A 21,887-nucleotide genomic window follows, 5' to 3' on the forward strand; every position below is an offset into this window, starting at 1 on the left:
ATCTTTGAAAAGGTACAATATAAACATTATTATTATTATCATCATTATTATTTTCATATTGATCAACTGACACATAACACATGGCTAGTATTAAAAGTGATTAATAGCTCTTTAATATCATCTGCTGGTGGAGCCCCTAAACGACAAATACAGGAACTAATTTTCGACTTTGTGCTAATATCGGCGCGATAACCTACAATATACAATACACCACCAGTTTGTGAAGATACACCAACAAATGGAACAAACACTCACATAGAATTAAAATTGCACTTAGAATCATGCAATTTGGATAAGACGTAGTGCACGTCATTGCACTTAGCGCTGTGTTTAGCATTGCGATTAATGATGCGATTAGCGCTATGCCTAGCGCGGTCACGAAAATAGAGTCCCAGGTGTTAATTAAGTCACAAATTAACAAATGTCAGGACATCTTTACAAGGCCCAGTGAAAGGACAGACCACATGACCATGCACATATTCATGATCTCTCTCTCTCTCTCTCCCCAAATACATGCTTCTCACACTCACTCAGCCTTTCAGAGGCCGAGTAAAACAGTTTGGTGTCCTATTTCAATTGGCATTCTCGAAAATACTCACACATCTTAGAAACAGCTCCAAAAATAGCCAATTACTCCTTGTGCTTGCAATGTGAAAGCCAGAGAACAAGAGTTTTAAGTGCTTCTAAAAATGTCACAATGTTATGGGGAAGAGACGGCCTGCGATGTTGGGGGCAGTATATGAGTGACAGATGTCTCAAATACCAACGTTAACAATAAAAAAATAATACATTTCTGGATCAAAGATGAAATCAAAAACTCAAGATGACATTTATGTGCTATTTGTTTGCAAACAGTTTCATGGTAACCTAAAAAGTGCAGTGGTTCAACTTAAGAATTAAAAACAAACTCCCATGTTGTTCCAAACTGCAAACTGCAAAAAAAAAATATTTCTAAGATTAGTATTTTTCTCTTGTTTTCCAGTAAAAATTTCTAAATATTCTTAAAACATGATTTATTTACTTGAAACGCAAACTGTCTTAAGATTTTAAGTTTTGTTTTCAGGGAAATCTAACTGAATTTAGTGAGATTTATGCTTAGAACAAGATAAAACTTTTTAGCAATAAAAAATTTACGTAACCCTTGTACAACTGTAGGGAAATTTTTGCCTTTTTCAGTTTTGTTTTTTTTCGATCTTTTTGGCTGCCTTAATGCAAACGGCATACATTTTATCAAAGGTGTGTACTTTGGGGGGATTTTTATATTTGGGAATTTTGATGATTTTCATCCTCAGTTCCTATAATACATATATAATACACTGTGTACACATAATTACACTCAGGACCTTCAGGACAAAAATTTCCCCATTGAAACCCATTAAAACTGCAAAATTTGACCTCTTTTGAATAAAATCGTGAATTCTGTGATATTATGATTTCATTCAAGAGCCCTGGCTTCAAAATAGTTTTTTTTATATATATATTCCATCAGATGGCGCCATTTTTCCCATGTTTAGCCTATGGAGCAAATACATGCTTTTTTCTATTTTCTGTTTGCTGTATTATAGAGCACTGCAAACCAAATGAATAAATGATGCAGCTAAAATTGTGTGGGTGTGTTGGTATGGATGTCAGAGTGTGTTTTGTATGTGTGTATTAAGACATTTGTGTGTATATGTAAAAAAGAACAGCGGCATTATGTAAACAAACTGGCAATTAAAAGGTTAAAATACTGAAAATGAATATTTGGTAGTAATGATCAGGACTGATGTTGGTTAAAAAAATTAACTCATTGAAAGTGGCAAATAATAATATATTATATAATTATGGCAGTTTTGGCACGGACATTTTTGTCCTTTAAATACCTTTTTGAGTAACTTTTATTGACTCACAAGGCTTAATTCAAAGTGAAAACAAGTTACACCCTTTACCCCATTGGCAGATATTTTTCTTGTTTTACATCTAAAGTTCACAAAATTTTGTCAGATTTATCTTAAAATAAGAATTAATATCTTGCCATTTTGCTTGACAAGTAAAATAATCATGTTTTAAGAATGTTTAGAGAATTTTACAGGAAAACAAGACAAAAATACGTGTCTTGAAAAAATCTATATTGCAGTGAATTACTTTTTTTTTCTGTAGAACACAAAATGAGATAATAGATAGAAAGACAACCTCAGTCACCACTCACTCTCATTGTATAGGACAAAAACGATGCAATAAGAGTAAATGGTGACTAAGACTAAAATACTCCCTAACATCTCCTTTTGTGTTCCACAGAAGAAAGAAAGTCAAACAGATTTAGAAAAACCTGTTTTCTTTCTTGACTTTCCTTCTTTCCTAAAGCTTGTTCAAATAATTTTTGTCCCGCACACTATTCACAGGTTGACTACAGGAGAGAGTGGCGATTGTCGGCTCTCACATTTGAATCCCTGGCATCCCAGCATGTCCTCATGAATGTAAAATTAGCATGAGTAAATAACTGTAATACCCTGATATAGTTCCACTTGGGTAACATTACTGTTTAGGTGACATAAAGAGGAGTGTTGTAGTGCTGTATCATCAAACACAAGAACATACTTTCTGCTCTGGTGTCTGGAGAAATGTGGCAGACATGTGATGTCCCCCACATGATGTGCAAAATAATTAGATCTCTACCAACAGGAAGAGACTGTGTCTCTCCACGTTGCAGTAAGCTGCCTCTGATTGAGAATATGTTGGATTGACTCTCCCTTGCCTTTTGATTGGTTGTCAGGGTATTGTCAGGGTTTAAGGAATAGTGCACCAAAAAATGAAAACTCTGTCATCCTTTACTCACTTTATCATCTGTGGAATACAAACATATTATTTATAGAAGAAGTCTGAGCTGCTCTGTTCCATACAATGGAAGTGGATGGTGTGGATGGTGAAAGCAAGATTTTCAGTGAATAACAATTTAAATATTGATTCTGTCGTATCGCTTCAGAAAACTGGTAAAATAATACATATACCTTTATATATATAAATATAATACTTTTACCATTTTGGTGCTTTTTTGTTCGATTGGAACAGCTCTTGGTCCCCTTCCACTTTAATATTATAGAAGAGCACTCTTAACATTCTTCAGAACTTATGCTTTAGTGATCCACATAGTTCAACATTTGTGGGAGAACTATTCCTTTAAGAGAGTAAATGGGGTCGATTTTGATTTCAGGTTGACAGCATGAGTTAGTGTTGCATTATAAGGTGGGGTGTGTCTCGGGCAGCTCTTGGGTGTACCGCTTATAAGAGGTAGTAGGTTAAAACCAGATAATATATATATATATATATAGGGCATGCTAGGGCATAAAATTCAATAGGTTTACTTTCTCTCAACTTGCCCTCAGCTCACCAGCCTCTTTTACTGGATACAGATTGTCATCCAACACTCTTGTGTCGTGAGCACACTTCCACAAATCTGTGCCAGCAAGAAGTAGTTTCACCATCTCGTTATTCCAAACACATGCAGTGTTGTTTTAGAGTGGAGTAAGATACTCACCGCAAGATTTTCTAGACTTGGCAGGCCAGGTTCCCCCTACAAGAAAGAGATGATCCATTCAGATCAAAATCAAAATCGCTGCATTTCATTAGCAAAATATGAGAATTGTGAAAATATAGACACACAATGAACTAAAGAACGCATATTAATATACTTTTAATTATATAAATTTAATATAAATTTTTTTTTGCTAATAAAATATATAAATATCAATCTTTTTCTCACACAAATCTAATGTATAGTATCAGAAGACTTGAAATATTACACACAAGTTATAAGGACTATTTGTGTGGTACTTTACTGGTGCTTTTTTTTATTATTTGTATTTTTTATGGAGCTTGACAGCCACTCTTATCTTTTTAAACATCTTTGTGTTTTTGGAGGGAAAAAACTGATCCCAAAATCAGCAATCACTTTTTTTACTCAATTTCCAGCACGTAATATTTAATCCTGCAACATTTTGAATATATGTTTCACACAAACATATTTTATTTTAAAGAGAAATATCAGAGGTTATTAAGTTTTGTTATTACTAGAATTTCATCAGTTATCTATTCAAACTTACTCTAAAAGGTTTAAAGAAACATAACACATTTTACAGTTCGTCTTTGCATTAGCAAAATCAAATAAATGTTGGTACTCTGCAGGGCAGTAACCATATATTAAGGATCAGAAGTAACAGTTTAAGAAAGTTTAAGTCTAAGAGAACATGGTGAAACCTCAGCATCATTCAAAAACCTTGGCGAAAACAGACAAAGCCTTCCATAAATTAAATTGAAATCCTCATTAACAGAGACTCAGCATCAAAGTTTTGCAGGGACATAAATAGGTGAACACCTATAGATGGCCTGTTTGAAGATATTCACAGTTATTGTTTGTTTGAGGAACATGACGTGTTTTTCCAACTGTCAGTTTCAATCCAAACTGACGGCTTTCCTCCATCCCACCCTCCCTCTGTCTGACTGAAAGATGAGATAAAAAAAAGAATCTGTAATGCAGAGGAGCTCATTAGGACTTCAAGGCTTGAAAACACAGCATTGACAATTACATGCAAGCGCAGGCAAACAAAGAAATCCAATATGGGTGAAAGAAATGTCAAAGACAATGGGTAATATAGCAACTAATTAGCGCATAACATTGGCTCTATTGTTTGAAAAGAAGTCCCCTGTGGACTACTCACGTGTATGCGTATGTCAAATTTCAGAAAGGGAAGTTCTTTACCTTGTTCTGCATTGTTTAATATGAGCTATCACTCCTGTTTTAAGTTTCTACAAGGATAAGCTGGAAATGTGATACAATGGAAGTCAATGGGGCAAGGTATTGCACTAGTATAAATATTGAAATATACAATATTGTCACGAACACCGATGAGGGCGTCTCTCTCACTGGCCTCCGGAGATCGCACTCGCCCGAGTACTAACTGCCCTGATTGTACCCAGCTGCTTCTCAATACCTCTGTCTATTTAACCGTGCCTGTGAATTCTTTCCCTCGAAGTCTTGTTAGCCCCGGCCACATTACTGAGCGTGTTTACTTCTAGTCTTGATTATCCAGTGTACCAACCTAGTCTGTTTACCCCCGACCTCTGTAGTTTGCCGCCTGCCTAGTTTATCTCTGCCTGTTTACCGATCTCATCAGTTCGCTGCCTGCCCTGACCCTCTGCCTGTTCCAGTTACGAGTCTGCCTGTCCTCTTTGCTCTCTGTTTGCCTGTTTCTTACCCTGCCTGTACGACTTGAGTTTGCTCTGCCTAATAAACCGCAAATGGATCCCAACCAGCCTGAGTCTCCATTATAGAAGACTTCGCCGGCTATCGATCCAGCGATAATTGCCCGCATGTCGGAGGAACTCTCAGCCCAAGCAAACCAGTTGGCCGCCCAACAACACCAGCTCGGGCGGCCATAGAGGAGATCGTGCGCACCGTCCAGGCTTCGCACCAACCCCCACCGGCACCTGCTCCTGTGCCCGCAGCCGCTGCACCGCCCACAGCCGATGCGCCTCCGCCCAGCCTTGTGTCCGCCAGCACTCGCCTGGCGCTTCCAGAGAAATTCGACGGCACGCCCTCTAGATGCAGGGGCTTCATCATGCAGTGCTCGATTTTCCTTATGCAACAACCGGTGCTGTACCCTACCGATGAAAGTAAGATCTTGTTTGTCAACTCGGTGCTTACTGGCCGAGCACTCGACTGGGCGACAGCAGTCTGGACCAACCAGGGGTTCGCGCAATTTACATTCGACTCATTCATGCAAAGCCTGATTGATGTGTTCGATCACCCAGAGAGCGGCAAGAGCGCCGGAGAGCAGCTGTTGGCGCTCCGCCAGGGAACGTGCACGGCAGCGGATTACGCCCTTGCTTTCCGTACGCTTGCCACACAAACTGGCTGGCTCGAGTGCACCCTGAAACTCCTCTTCCGGCAGGGGCTGAATACGGACCTCCAGTCTGAGCTGGCCTGCCGCGATGAGGGGGTTTCCCTCGATCAGTTTGTCTCGCTGGCCATCCGTGTGGATAACCTCATCCGCTCCAGACGACCGGGCAGATTCACCTTGCAGCCCGCTCCGGCACCCCAGCAGCCCTTAACCTCAGAACCCATGCAACTCGATCGAGCCCACCTAACTCAAGAGGAGAGAGCACGCCGCCTTTCCAACCGTCTATGCCTGTATTGCGGTCTAGCCGGACACATCCGCGCTACCTGCCCGACACGACCACCCGAACCTCAGCTTCCCGGGGTGAGTTTACTGCTCTCTTCTACTCTATCCAGGGACTGTCTTGGGGTGCCTGTTAAGCTCAGAAATTCATCATTCAGTGCGAACACTCAAGCCATGATAGATTCCGGTGCAGCGGGAAACTTCATTGACAAAGGGTTTTGCAAACAGCATAACATTCCCCTAACGCCTTGTCTTCCTCCATTAACAGTGGCGGCACTAGACGGCCGCCCCTTGGGCACCGGTCGTGTGACCTACACCACAACCGACGTCCTCCTGCAGGTGGGCGTTCTGCACACTGAGACTGTGCGCCTTAACGTCGTCACTTCCCCCCCACCATCCAGTAGTCCTCGGCTACCCCTGGCTCAGGCTCCACGACCCACGAATCTCCTGGCGCTCCAACCAAATCACGCAGTGGGGGAGGGAATGCTCGACTAGATGTCTTAGGACCGTGGTGCCCTCCACCTTGGGGGCCACTAAGGTTCAGAGGGACCCCAGGGACCCCGACGTCGCCTCACAGATACCCCACGAATACGCCGACCTGAGCGAGGCCTTCAGCAGGGCCAAGGCGTCCCTTCTTCCGCCCCACCGGCCGAGTGACTTCCCCATTGAACTAAAACCTGGAGCCGTGCCTCCCCAAGGTCGGATTTTCCCCCTGTCCGAGCCCGAGTCCCAGGCCATGAAGTCCTACATCGAGGAGGAGCTAACCAAGGGATTCATCCGGCCTTCCACTTCTAAGGCAGCAGCCGGATTCTTCTTCGTGGGCAAGAAAGATGGCACCCTCCGCCCTTGTATTGATTACCGGGGCCTGAACGACGTCACTGTCAAGTTACAGTACCCCCTGCCCCTAGTGCCCGCGGCCCTGGAACAGCTAAGAACCGCTAGGATCTATACTAAGCTAGACCTAAGGAGTGCCTACAACCTAATTCGCATCCGGGAGGGGGACGAGTGGAAGACCGCCTTTTCCACCACCTGCGGCCACCACGAATATCTGGTTATGCCGTTCGGATTGTCTAACAGCCCGTCCGTGTTCCAGTCTTTCGTCAATGACGTGTTCAGGGACATGCTCAACCGGTGCCTAGTAGTCTACATTGATGACATCTTGGTCTACTCCGACTCGATCGAGGAACACGTCAGTCAAGTCAGAACGGTGCTCAAGCGCCTAATCCAGCACCAGCTCTACGCCAAGGCCGAGAAATGCGAGTTTCACCTGAGGTCGGAAGCCTTCCTGGGGTATGTGATTAGTCCCGAAGGGGTAGCCATGGATGACAAGAAGGTACGTGCCGTCCGGGAGTGGCCCCAACCCACCACGGTGAAGGAGCTCCAACGTTTTCGAGGCTTTGCCAACTTCTACCGCAGGTTCATCAGGAACTTCAGCGTTGTCGCCTCTCCACTCACCGCCATGGTAAAAGGGGGGAGAATTAAACTCCACTGGTCCGCCGAAGCCCTCCAGGCCCTAGCCCAACTCAAGGAGCGATTCACCACCGCACCCATCCTGCATCACCCCAACCAAGACCTCCCTTTCGTAGTAGAAGTGGACGCCTCCAACACCAGCATAGGTGCCGTGCTCTCCTAGCGCCAGGGCGACCCTCTGAAACTATTCCCCTGTGCCTTCTACTCCCGTAAGCTCACCGCCACTGAGCAAAATTACGACGTCGGCAACTGCGAGCTCTTGGCCATCAAGACCGCCCTGGAGGAGTGGCGACACTGGCTGGAGGGGGCCAGACACCTGTTCCAGGTTCTCATTGACCACCGCAATCTCGAGTACCTCCGCTCAGCCAAGTGCCTAAACCCCAGACAAGCCAGATGGGCCTTATTCTTCACCCGATTCTATTTTACCATTACCTACCTCCCAGGGTCCAAGAATACCAAGGCCGACTCACTCTCCCGACAGTACGAATTCAAACCCCTGAAACCCATGGTCGAACCCATCGTGCCCCCCACGCTCATCCTAGCCCCCGTCCAGTGGGACATCATGGTCGACATCACCCAGGCCAATGCCACCGCTCCGCCACCTCCCGAGTGTCCACCTGACCGGACATTCGTGCCCCCTAGCCTCCGAGAGAGAATACTCCACTGGGTACATGACGCTCCGCACTCCGGTCACCCTGGCATCACTGCCACCACGCGCCTCCTGAGTAACCGCTTTTGGTGGGGGACACTTTCCAAGGACACCGCTGACTTCGTCAAGAGGTGTCGCCCATGCAACTTGGCGAAGGTCCCAAAGCAGCCACCGGCCGGACTTCTTCTGCCTCTACCTACACCCCGGCATCCCTGGTCCCACATAGCAGTGGACTTTGTTACCGACTTACCCAATTCCCGAGGAAACACAACCATACTCACTGTCGTGGACCGTTTCTCTAAGGCATGTCGCCTCATCCCTCTGCCCAAGCTGCCCACCGCCCTGGAAACCGCCGAACACCTCTTTCAGTACATGTTCCGTCTCTACGGACTACCAGAAGATATTGTCTCGGACCGGGGCCCCAGTTCACCTCCAGGGTATGGAAAGCCTTCTTCCGCCTCCTAAACGTTAACCTCAGTCTCTCGTCTGGGTAACATCCCCAATCCAATGGCCAGGCAGTGCGTCTCAACCAGGAAATCACCAGGTTTCTACGCACATACTGCCATCAGAACCAATCGGACTGGAGCCGGTTCCTCCCATGGGCTGAATACGCCCAGAATTCCCTGCTTAAGCCTTCCACCAACCTGACCCCCTTCCAGTGCGTCCTGGGGTATCAGCCCCCACTTTTCCCCTGGTCCGGCGAGCCCACGGAAGTTCCCGCGGTGAACGACTGGGTCCAACGCAGTGAGGCAGTATGGGACCAGGCCCACGTTCACCTACAACGGGTCATGAACCGCTCCAAGGTCCAGGCAGACCGTCACCGTCGACCTGGCCCCGACTACGCTCCGGGCCAATGGGTTTGGCTATCCACCCGAGACCTCCGTCTCCACCTACCCTGCAAGAAACTAAGCCCAAGGTATGTAGGACCTTTTAAAATCCTCAGAAAGATTAATCCTGTCACCGTTCGTTTACAACTCCCCACTGATTACCGTATTTCTCCTACCTTCCATGTCTCCCTACTCAAACCGGCCGACACCCCGAGGGCCGATGAGGAGGAGACCCATGGTCCCCCTCCCTTGGTCGTAGGCGGCGAGGAAGCGTTCCAGGTGCGAGGGCTGCTTGACTCCAGGCGGCGCCGAGGTCGAATCCAGTACCTGGTAGACTGGGAGGGGTACGGCCCGGAGGAAAGATCTTGGGTAGACACGGATGACATCCTCGACCCCAACCTCATCACCGAGTTCCACCGAGCCAACCCGGAGAGACCGGCCCTCGACCCCGGGGAAGACCTCAGCGCAGGTTGCGTCCTCATGTCAGGAGCCGCTCGCAGGGGGGGGCTCTGTCACGAACACCGATGAGGATGTCTCTCTCACTGGCCTCCGGAGATCGCACTCGCCCGAGTACTAACTGCCCTGATTGTTCCCAGCTGCTTCTCATTACCTCTGTCTATTTAACCGTGCCTGTGAATTCCTTCCTCGCGAAGTCTTGTTAGCCCCGGCCACATTACTGAGTGTGTTTACTTCTAGTCTTGATTATCCAGTGTACCAACCTAGTCTGTTTACCCCCGACCTCTGTAGTTTGCCGCCTGCCTAGTTTATCTCTGCCTGTTTACCGATCTCGTTAGTTCGCTGCCTGCCCTGACCCTCTGCCTGTTCCAGTTACGAGTCTGCCTGTCCTCTTTGCTCTCTGTTTGCCTGTTTCTTACCCTGCCTGTACGACTTGAGTTTGCTCTGCCTAATAAACCGCAAATGGATCCCAACCAGCCTGAGTCTCCATTACAAATATAATATATAAAATTCATTACTTTCTGAACTTTACGGTTTAAAAAAAATAAAACATGATCTTTGCTTGTTTTTACAAACTGAGGAACGTCAAAATTAATTTATAAATTATTACTTATTACAACTAAATTTGCGAAGTAAGCCATTTGTAGCTTGATTTCACCTAAAGTGTAAAAGTGTGGCGCTATCAATGTGTGCTCTATTTGTTTGAGCAGTCCACCCAGAACAATACAGCAACTTTGGCTCGACCAATGGTATGATTCTGGCATGGGACTATCTGTTTGTAAACCCAATGGAAGTTTTTGCAGATCCGTTTGGTGATGGTAGTGGCACAAAAATAGCACACTTCATCTTAACCTTTTATTTAATGGGACAGTGCCACCAAAATACAAATTCTGTCATTATTTACTTATCAAGTGCCAAACATTCATAACTTTCTTCCTTAAATAAAAGACAGCAGAATTAAAAATTTTGGATGAACTAACCCTTTAACCCATATCATTTAGCATTTCATTTTCTTGCTTGCTTGCATGTCTTCATACGTTATGGTTTTTTCCTGTCACTTATACAGTATATGTCAGATGGTTCCTTTGACTTCCAGCAATAAAATATGTAGTACATCCCACAAAATTGAACGGCATTCCATGTGCCTGATTTTCTGTGGCATGTACCACATACTACACTCAGCACAAGCAATATATACAACATGATCAATGATTGGATATAGAAATATTTCCTCGTCCAGTCAGTGTCATGGTGCTTAAAAGGATTTTAGTAAATCAAGTACATTGTATAAAAAAATCACATCTCTAAATAAACCTTTCTATTCTTCAACCGATAAGTGACTCAAACAGTTAGTGACAAGCCTGTGTTGACTCGAAGCATAAATGTTGTTTTACATTAAAATATGTAAGAAATAATCTAAGGCTCATGGAAGAACATAGTTTGATGTTGATGCTAAAATATGTATATATGGATTTTGACTTTGTGCACATGCCATTTTTTTGTCTGATTTAATTATGGGCCATTCTTGAAATACTGTGTTCCCTTTACAAAAGGCTTCACTACGATGTTGCGCTGCTAAGCGCTACGGGGAACAGCTTTCGCTGTGAGCCGAGCTGAATAATGTGTGGAACACGTCAATGGACATTGACCGGAATTTATAGCCTCGGCTGATGTAATCATTAGATGCACCTGAGGCCAGGCTATAAATGGATACGTCACCAGGTGTCGTCAGATACTTCTTTTTGAAGAGCATTCCTGGGACGTCCCAGTGCGGCAAAGCAGCGCAACATCTCGTTCCGCCTTTTTCAGGGAACAAGGGTTACACATGTAACCAGAGACGTTACTCAGTTAGGAGTTAGAATCAGTTAAACAGTGTGCAGTGAACTTTATTCTTTGTTCTCTTTTCTCTTCTGTTTAGAAAATATTATATATATATATATATATAGATATATATTTCTAAAAAAGAGAGAATGACTGAAAGCCACAAACGGTGCGTGTTCCCCTCTGAAGACGACACACATCAGTTTTTGCTGTTTGTTTGGGAGCACGCTGCTCTCGCGTTGCAGCAGGGCGGGTGCGAGCACTGCGATTTGCTTTAACAGGCAGAGTGCGTCGTGCTCGCCTCGCTTGCTTCCGGGAGTCAGCACTCTCAAAAAGAAGATCGTTCGTGGGGCTCTTGCATGGTTTTGGCTGAGGAGCAAGAGACGGGTTGATCCGTTTCTCTCACTCTCTCCCCAAACCCAGCTGTTTCTTCACATGATCTCGACGCTTCTCGGATCATGAGGTGGATCGCTATTCTCTTCCCGCCTCCGAGCTTTCCGTCCGCGATAAAAAATCTACGGAGGAATTGCTCGATGTTGTTACTCGTGCGGTTGCCAGATTGGTCTGGCCACGCGATAAAGAGACCCCCAAACTCTCCAAATTAGGGGATAGATTTTATCTTCCAGTCTAAGAAAGGGAACGCCTCATGGGTTTCTTCCCTTCTTTGATAAACCTCCATTAAGAGCTTTTTCGCTCATGGAGAACCCCTAAAAAAAAATAAAAAAAAAATATATATATATTTTCTTCCCATGTTCACATACCCTCGACGTCATTGTATTCGACTGTCGTGGGTGCTGAGGCACGGCGGTATTCAGTGATGCCGCCCGGTCGAGAGACGCTGCGGGCTATCTCTCGCCGGGCTTGGCATCGTCACTTAAGTAGCCCTCTCTCCCCTCAAAGCCTTGTAGGACAACCTCCACTTTAGTGGGAAGGGCTTATCAAGCAGCAGGTCAGGCTGGTGCTGCTCTGCACACTATGCTGTTTTACAGGCGTACCAGGCTGACCCCTGGGCGACCTGAGTGTGGGTTCTGCGCTTGACGAGCAAGCCGCAGACCCGCCTCGGTCCTGACTGAAGGGAGGCTCAAAAACAAAGCGTGGCGAGTCGTGCTCCTCCTCCCAGGGATTGGGGACAGTCTGCCGCCCTCGCCAGCCCGAAGCAAGACCCAAGAGAAACCCTGATGGTCTTGCACCTAGATTAGGGGTAGCTCCCCTCGGGACGGAGCATGTTTCACTTCACCCCTCCCGGTACCCCCTCGAAGCCCCCATTCCCGCCACCTCTTGGTGTTTCGGGTTGCAGAGGCTTCCACCAAAATTGGGTGTTTTCAGCTGTTCCTGCATCTTATTCAGGACACGAAGCACCCGACAACCCCTCAACAGGAAGTGTTAAAATATAATACCCATCTCAGAGATCCTGGCAGCGTGGAAACTCCTGCCGGATATATTCTTTTGTGGGTCTTATAAGAGCGTCAGGATTTAATTCACTCGCCGTTTTCCGTGTTTCAACGGCGTGTTCTCACTACCGTAAACCGGATTTCTTTTTTGTAAAAACAAAAACTCATTCTCCTGGTTAAAGGGGCCACGGTATGTGTTCCCCTTCCAGAGAGAGAGTTAGGTTATTACACTAAATACTTCCGTTACCCATGGAGGGTGAGGGGTGGCGTCTGGCTTAGATCTTAAAGCTTGAACTACCCGTGGGTGTTCAAGTCCAAGATGATGCCTGTCAAGGCGGTCGTGTCTCAAGCCCTACAACTCGTTTGGCTGGTCACCATCGATCTTATGACACACTTCTATACTTCATTTAGAAGTTCTGCCACAACATGGAAAGTTCCTGAGGTTCACTTCCGGGGCGAAGTCTTCCAGGGTCAGGTTCTTTCACTCAGCCTAGCCATTTTTACCCGCACATTCACAATGCATGATGTAGCGCTGGCTCCTTGCGACTCGGGGCATCTGCATTCTGAATTATGTAGGCGACTGGCTGATCCTAAGCGCAGTTCCAGGAACTGGCAGTTCAGCACAGGGACATCGTCTTAGCTCATCTGTTTCTCTGGGGTTGAGGCTCAACGCCAAGAAAAGCGTCCTCTCTCCCACTCAGAACACTGTCTATCGGGGCATCGTATGGAGTTCAATCACAATGCGGGCACAACTGTCTCCCGCTAGGATTGAGTCCATTTAGATCACCCTGAGCAAAGTCAGGCTAGGTCAAGGTTGCACTGTTATCAGTATCAATGATTTCCAGGTCTCAGGGCGAATGCGTCCACAGTGATCCCTCTGGACCTTCTGCCCATGAGACCGTTTTTGTTGTGGCCAAAAGCCAGGGGATTCTTCCAAGGGCCAAAACCCCTAGGCTAAATAGGGTTACGCGCCTCAGGCTTCGTTCCCTTTCTATGTGGTTCAGACCCCGGTTTTCTGCCTTGGGTCCCACTCTAGGTGCGTCTTGTTGTCGCAAGCTGCTAACGACAGACGCCTCCCTGATGGGCGGAGTAGTGGCCTTAAGTGGTCGTCCAGCTTAAGGGGATAGGAGGGTCGTCAGCTCGATTGTCACAGTCACTGTCTCGGGTTGATGGCTGTATTTCTGGCCCTGAAATACCTCCTCCTGAGGCTGCCATGTCTTGGTGCGGGTGGACAATGCAGCGGTAGCCTCTTACATAAATCATCAAGGAGACCCACGTTCTTGTCAGCTGTATTTCTGACACGTTGGGTTCTCCTTAGGGCCCAGGGCAAGCTCCTGTCACTCAGGTCAGTTATATCCCTGGATGCCCGTATATTACAGTCCAGACAGAAAATACCAACGGGGGAGTTAAGAACTCCACCCTAAGGTAGTAGTTGCCCAGAGTTCGCCAGCAAGGGTTTTTGCCTCTTACTGATAGCACCACGCTGGCCGAACAGGGCTTGGTTCTCGGAGCTAATCTCTTCCCTCGACGGCTTGCCTTTGGCGATGCCGAACAGGAAGGATCTTCTGTCTCAGGCACAGGGCAATATTTCATCCCTGCCCCAAATTGTGGAATCTTTCATGTTTGGCCCCTAAGGGTACCAACTGAGGGACACAGGGCTCTCTCCTGAGGTTATCGAGACCTTTTTAAATGCCGGGCTTTTTCCACTTGGAACAAGTTTGGGTGAGATCTTAGGGCAGAAGAGGACCTCTTCAGCCTCTATGAATAGCGCAATGTCTCCTCTACTTCTCCCTGAAATCACCCAGCCCCTTGGGTCTGGACGTTAAGACACATACATGACCCAGAATGCGTCTGTATGCGTTTCTTTCCCGGTTTCTCTGCTCCGGGAGTCTTGGCAATGTTCACCAGCAAGGGTCTTGCCTCCTATTAATGGCGCTGCGCTGGCTGAACAGGATATGGTTCTCGGAGTTAATATCTCTCCTCGACGGCTCGCCTTGGGCGATTCCGAACAGGTAGGACATTCTTTCTCAGGCTCGGGGGACATATTCATCCCCGGCCCGAATTGTGAAACCTTTCATGCTTGGCCCCTGTAGGGTACCAACTGAGGTTCACAGGGCTTTCTCCTGAAGTTATCGAGACCATTTCAAGTGCTAGGGCTCCCTCCCTTGGAACTGATCTGGGTAGATTTTACAGGGCAGAAGAGGACATTTTCGCCTCTGTTGATAGCGCAATGTCTCCTCTACTTCTCCCCGAGTCAGCCAGTCCCCCCCCCTCGGGGGTGCTGATCGTGGTGGCGCATACATGGCACAAATGCTCCTGCATGCGTTTCCTTCTAATAAGTTCAAATTACAGAACCAGCTAACTGCCAGTTTGCTTCAGTTCTGGATTTTCTGTGGAAAGAACTGTCAGCGGGCACTTGCCTCGCCACTGCCAGGTTCTATGTGGCTCCCACTTCGGCTTGCCACGCCTTGGTGGGCGGGGTGCCCTCTAAGAGGCATCCTTGCTAGGACCTCTTCATAGGGTAAGACCCCCTTTTTAAAACCTCTAGAGTCAGCGTTTGGTAGACTTCTGACTCTCAAGATGGTTTTTCATATGGCAATTACGTCTCTAAGGAGACTTGGGTACCTACAGGCTCTGTCTCTTTTGCCGGCCTGTTTTGAGTTGCCCCAGGTAGGACCAAGAGCATTCTTTGCACCCTCACCCTGACTACCTGCCCAAGGTGCCTTTCTCGACCCTTGGCCAGTCATTCTCTAAGCCTTCTGCTCCCTGCCGTTTGTAATGCGGAGCAGCTAAAGACTACTCAGACTTTGTCCAGTCTGTGCCCTTCAGAATTATGTCCACCGCATTTGCTAGTGGCGTAAAGTCAGGGCAGCAGTTCTTCACTTTGAAGCCGTGACCGGGTTGTCACTTTGGGTGAGGGACCTTACTGCCCGGGCCTACGAGGCGGCGTTCAAGCTTCGCCAGTAGGTTTTAGGGCGCACTCTTCCAGAGGGCTCTCCTCCTCTAAAGCCTTGGCTAGAGGTCTCCCTCTGCAGCAAGTTTGTAGTGCGGCAGGTTGGTCCTCTCACGCACATTCATTAAACTTTTATAGTTTGGATGTTCTTGCCACTCTTGGCTCTTACGCCCTTGAGTTGACACCGAACAAGTTTGTGGTGCGGCAGGTTGGCACTCTCCGCACACACTAATCACATTTTATGGTTTAGATACTTTGCTACTCCGGACTCTTATGTCCTTGAGTCGACATCTCAGCCCATGCCTAAACAAGTTTGTGATGCGGCAGGCTGGTCCTCTCCGCTCACATTCATCAGTTTTTATGACAAGTTTGTGTTGCGATAGGGTTCTCTTCGCACACATTCATCGAACTTTATGGGTTAGATGCTTTGCTACTCTGGGCTCTTATGCCCTTGAGTCGACATCTCAGCTCATGCCTGAACAAGTTTGTGATGTGGCAGGCTGGTCCTCTCCGCTCACATTCATCAGTTTTTATGACAAGTTTGTGTTGCGATAGGGTTCTCTTCGCACACATTCATCGAACTTTATGGGTTACATGCTTTGCTACTCTGGGCTCTTATGCCCTTGAGTCGACATCTCAGCTCATGCCTGAACAAGTTTGTGATGCGGCAGGCTGGTCCTCTCCGCTCACATTCATCAGTTTTTATGACAAGTTTGTGTTGCAATAGGGTTCTTTTCGCACACATTCATCGAACTTTGTGGGTTAGATGCTTTGCTACTCTGGGCTCTTATGTCCTTGAGTCGACATCTCAGCCCATGCCTAAACAAGTTTGTGATGCAGCAGGCTGGTCCTCTCCGCTCACATTCATCAGTTTTTATGACAAGTTTGTGTTGCGATAGGGTTCTCTTCGCACACATTCATCGAACTTTATGGGTTAGATGCTTTGCTACTCTGGGCTCTTATGCCCTTGAGTCGACATCTCAGCTCATGCCTGAACAAGTTTGTGATGCGGCAGGCTGGTCCTCTCCGCTCACATTCATCAGTTTTTATGACAAGTTTGTGTTGCGATAGGGTTCTCTTCGCACACATTCATCGAACTTTATGGGTTAGATGCTTTGCTACTCTGGGCTCTTATGCCCTTGAGTCGACATCTCAGCTCATGCCTGAACAAGTTTGTGATGCGGCAGGCTGGTCCTCTCGCTCACATTCATCAGTTTTTATGACAAGTTTGTGTTGCAATAGGGTTCTTTTAGCACACATTCATCGAACTTTGTGGGTTAGATGCTTTGCTACTCTGGGCTCTTATGCCCTTGAGTCGACATCTCAGCTCATGCCTGAACAGGTTTGTGATGCGGCAGACTGGTCCACTCCGCACACATTCATCAAAAAATTAATGGTTTAGATGTTTATGCTACTCCGGGCTCTTATGCCCTTGAGTCGACATCTCAAGCTCATGTCTGAGACCTCTCGCGTTTTTGTGAGTACACTGCACAACCGTAGGGGTGCGGACAGCCCTGTGCGGCGGCGTGGGTATTGCGTTCCCTGTAGCGCTTAGCAGCGCAACATCGTAGTGAAGCCTTTTGTAAAGGGAACGTCTCGGGTTACATGTGTAACCCTTGTTCCCTGAAAAAGGCGGAACGAGATGTTGCGCTGCTTTGCCGCACTGGGACGTCCCAGGACTGCTCTTCAAAAAGAAGTATCTGACGACACCTGGTGACGTATCCATTTATAGCCTGGCCTCAGGTGCATCTAATGATTACATCAGCCGAGGCTATAAATTCCGGTCAATGTCCATTGACGTGTTCCACATATTATTCAGCTCGGCTGCGAACAGCGAAAGCTGTTCCCCGTAGCGCTTAGCAGCGCAACATCTCGTTCCGCCTTTTTCAGGGAACAAGGGTTACACATGTAACCCGAGACGTTATTTGTACCCCATTTGTGTAACCATGACTTACTTGGGATATATTAAGAGGGCACTGAACATAGCCACATTATTTGGTAGATTTGAGTGTGAAATGCATCATAAATATTTCAATAAAACATGCATTATGGTTTTAAATGTCTTTTAAATGAATATTAGCAAATGCATGTCCTCATTCATCACCATTCCGATTAAAATTAGAAAAAGAATACTGACTGTAAAAATAAGGTATGATGCAATTATACAGCATATGCAAGCTAAGGCAGTTATTAGACATTTCTTTACTGATCTTCAACACTGAAACATTTTGAATACAACAGGGTTGGCACAAACATGAAATAGAAAAATTTCATGTGTTATTGTTTTTACATTGTGTAATTTATTACACGAAAATGAAATGATTTAACCAGAGTTGTTTCTGTTCTACTCAAATTATATAAATTCCTTACTAAGAGAGGGATGAAATAACATACAGTAGACTTTAAGGGTTAGACTAAGGGTTAATAATGACAAATAACTAGGGCTGTCAGCGTTAATGCATTAATCGCGATTAGTTAAAAACAATCCATAACGCGTTATTTTTTTTAATCGCATTTCAAGGAACGCCTTTTTGTCTGGTTAAATCATTCCATATAGACTAGCCCATAGTCAGCCCCTTTGGTTTGTGAAGCGGTAAAAGGTGATAGATAGAAAAAATACGACCGGATTTTTAAACAGCCTGTTTAACTTTAAAAAAAAATCACACGTTCCGTTGACAACACTAAGGTAGAATGCAGCATTTGTTTCAAGGAGTTCAGCTACCATCGGAGCATGTCAAGTCTAAGTTACCACCTCCAGGCGAAACACCCCGGTGTTTCACCTGATGCCTCCCCGCCAAGCAAGCCGCAGTGTCGCCAAAGAACTATTCCTGAGTGCGGGCGTCGCAGCAGACCCTTGGATGAAAATAAGTTAACCACAGCGATCGCCAGATGGGTGGCAACTGATTGCAGACCAGTCAACATTGTAGAAGATTCGTGTCTCAGGGATGTAATCAGGTTGGCAAGTTCTGAACCGGCTTACACGTTACCATCGCAGGGAACAATTGTTGCTCGCATAGAGGAGCTTTATGAAGCTGAAAAACAATCTAAAATCAATCTCCTGCGAAATGCAAATGCTGTGGCATTAACCGGGGATCATTGGACGTCAGTAAGAAACCAGAATTATCTTGGAGTTACTGCACACCATATAGACGCTGACTGGAAGTTGCATTCGTTTGCTTTAACGGTTAAACACTCAGAAGAATGGCACTTTGCAGAAACATGTGCCGAACAATTTTCTGAAGTTGCAGAGCAGTGGGAAATTGCGGGGAAGGTGACAACAATTGGCACCGACAGTGCCCGTAATATGACAGCAGCAGCAAGACTCCTGCCATACGAGCACATGCCGTGCGTTGCGCACAGTTTACAGAGATCGATCACAATGTCACTCTGTGACAGTGGTCTTGAGAATGTCTTGGCAAAATGCCGCAAATTGGTTGGACATTTTAAGCATAGTCCAGTAAATGCAGCTGAATTGCGAGCACAACAAGAGGAGTTGGGACAGCCACAGGAGCCCCTCATCCAAGATGAAGAAACAAGGACCTTGTCAAGGCTACACTTGAACTCCATCAACAAAGAGGCACACCAGCCATGCTGACTAATGCAGAACTGAAGAAGATCGAAAAGCTTGAAACACAGAGTGGCCTGATAAATGTAATCTCTCAAAGTAAGCACTGCATTACTTTATTCCTCCTAATATTTGGAAGTTGGTCTACATTGCACTTTTTTTTTTAATAAAAAAATGTCAAAAAGGAAATTGTATGTGTTCTTTTGATTCCCAATGAAAACTCTGGTAAGATATACTACATTATGGGCTTAGAACTGCCTTGATATGCAAAATAACAGAATTTTACATGTGCAATTCAAACCGCGATTAATCGCAGTTAACTATGAAGCTTCTGCGATTAATTGCGATTAAAAAAATTAATCGTTTGACAGCCCTACAAATAACTATTGGTATTTTACAAGGCATTACCACATATTTCGGATTGGGACTAATAGTTAAAAATCTCCAATCGTAAGGGGCACCTGATCCCTCAATGTCTATGGTGGTTATAACCCTAGTAAAACATCTAAGATTCTAAGGCAAAAATGGCACCATTCGCTAAGAATTAACCACATTTGAAACATGCGTAAATATCAGCGACAATCATGCCTTTCTATGAGTATATGCAGTATATATTAGGGCTGCAACAGTGCATGTATCCATGCTGAAATGAAGGGATGCATGGCCTTCAGGATGGTACATGCAGTCACACGAATGATTTAATATCTTAGCATACGTGAAACCAATATTAAAACAACATATAATGAATAACACAAACTGTGTAGGTTACATCCTAAGATATATTCAAATGGGTATTTTCTATCATTTTGTTTTGGTTGTGTATGTTGGGGTGGGAATGTCTTTTGTGTGTTCATGTGTTTTCCCTATTTTCTGTCTCCTCTATAACTCGGTCCATGACTACCAGGTGAGAGCGCTAACAAGAGGTGCCTGGATTGGTCTGGATGTGAGCTGTGGGGATAAAAGCTGCTGGGAAACGCCATTCTCTGACACCCCTCTCCTGTCTGAGCTACTTTGTGTCTTGTGACTAGTTGTATAGCTATTAAGCCTTGTATAAAGCTTTTAATTGGTATCGTTGTATTGCTTAATGTTGTTAGCTACTATTGGGAGCTTTTTGTAGTGAGGTGGGTGCCATTTCATTTTAACTACCTTTTCTCCTGTGTATGGACAGTGAGGGAGGCAAGCATTTCTTGTTTATTAAATTTTTCTTTTTATATGTCAGGTAAGACTTTTCCCTCTTAGTTCTGTTTCATTTATTGTTTTGGCCTCTCCCCCTCCTGAGGTTTCTGCTGCTCCCCATTCCTTTGTTTTGTAAACAAATAAATCATTATGTTGATATCCGTTTCAGTGTGTGTTTGAGAGCAGGCGACAGGACTCCAGGATTCTTTTATTCATAAAGGATTCCTTTACCTTTGTTTACCCCAACCTAGACTGGGCATTTCATCATAACAGCATAGAACTAAAATGAAAAAGATTGCGGAGCAATAATGGACCGCACGGATCCAAAACCTAACAGAACAGAGCATTACACGACAGTGTCAACACTTAAAAACTGTGGATCAGATAAATGCATGTGAAGTGTTGAAGATGTTTACACTAGCTAGCTTGCTATTTTTCCCTGTGATGGAAATAAACAAAATTTAAATATGTCAGACTTAAATAAGCCAGAGAATGAAGACTCACCACCATCTCTAAAATATGCTATTTGGGAGCATTATGGTTTCGCAGTAAGGCTGTGTGTCCGATGTTTCACCAAATTCGGGTATGTCTCAGCAAGCACATCTAACATGATGACTCATTTGCAGTGACATCATCCACGTGACACTTGAGCTTACGGAAGCAAATCATAAACAGCCTGTGCAAGTTAGTCTTGCCATGGCCTTCAAGCAGCCTCTCATTGTAAGATCAGACAGGGTTAAAGTGATAACGAACGCCATTGGAGTATTTATTGCTGCAGATATGCAACCATACTCCATTGTCGAGAGCACAGGATTTAAGCATCTGCTTGAGCCTGGTCAAAAAGTTCCCACGAGAATGCATTTCAGCAATTCTGTAGTGCCCACTCTATATAAACAAGCATGTGCCGTAATTGTCCAGCAGGGGACATTGTCAATACTAACAGATCCACACTCCTCTGATAATGTGGAAAAATATTAGAAAATTTTGCGATAATAACAAGCAAAGCAAAAGACAGAGAAATCTGTCTTAGTTGTTGAATCTTTATGTTCATACAAATCTTTACACATGTTAAGTTTGCTCAAAATAAAAGCAGATGAAATTATAAAATTGTATGTTTTTAAAATCGCTTTTCCTGATGTGGCGAAATCGTACTGAACTGTGACTCCAAAACCGAGGTATGTACCGAAACGTGAATTTTGTGTACCGCTGCAGACCTAGTGTGTGTGTGTGTGTGTATACAGGTGAAACTCGAAAAATTAGAATATCGTGCAAAAGTTCATTAATTTCAGTAATTCAACTTAAAAGGTGAAACTAATACATTATATAGACTCATTACAAGCAAAGTAAGATATTTCAAGCCTTTATTTGATATAATTTTTATGATTATGGCTTACAGCTTATGAAAACCCCAAATTCAGAATCTC

General features: G+C 45.3%; 1 protein-coding gene across 1 annotated transcript in view; it reads right to left on the minus strand.

Moving 5' to 3' along the window:
• Nucleotides 1–21,887, minus strand: part of LOC127617495 (collagen alpha-1(XIX) chain) — a 177,726-nt gene that overhangs the window by 103,780 nt on the left and 52,059 nt on the right. The window contains exon 9 of the mRNA XM_052089471.1: nucleotides 3,515–3,550. Within this exon, the coding sequence (XP_051945431.1) occupies nucleotides 3,515–3,550 (36 nt within the window). The remainder of the gene's footprint in view (nucleotides 1–3,514; nucleotides 3,551–21,887) is intronic.

This window comes from Xyrauchen texanus, chromosome 24, assembly GCF_025860055.1.
Source record: "Xyrauchen texanus isolate HMW12.3.18 chromosome 24, RBS_HiC_50CHRs, whole genome shotgun sequence".
Taxonomy (NCBI): Eukaryota; Metazoa; Chordata; class Actinopteri; order Cypriniformes; family Catostomidae; genus Xyrauchen; species Xyrauchen texanus.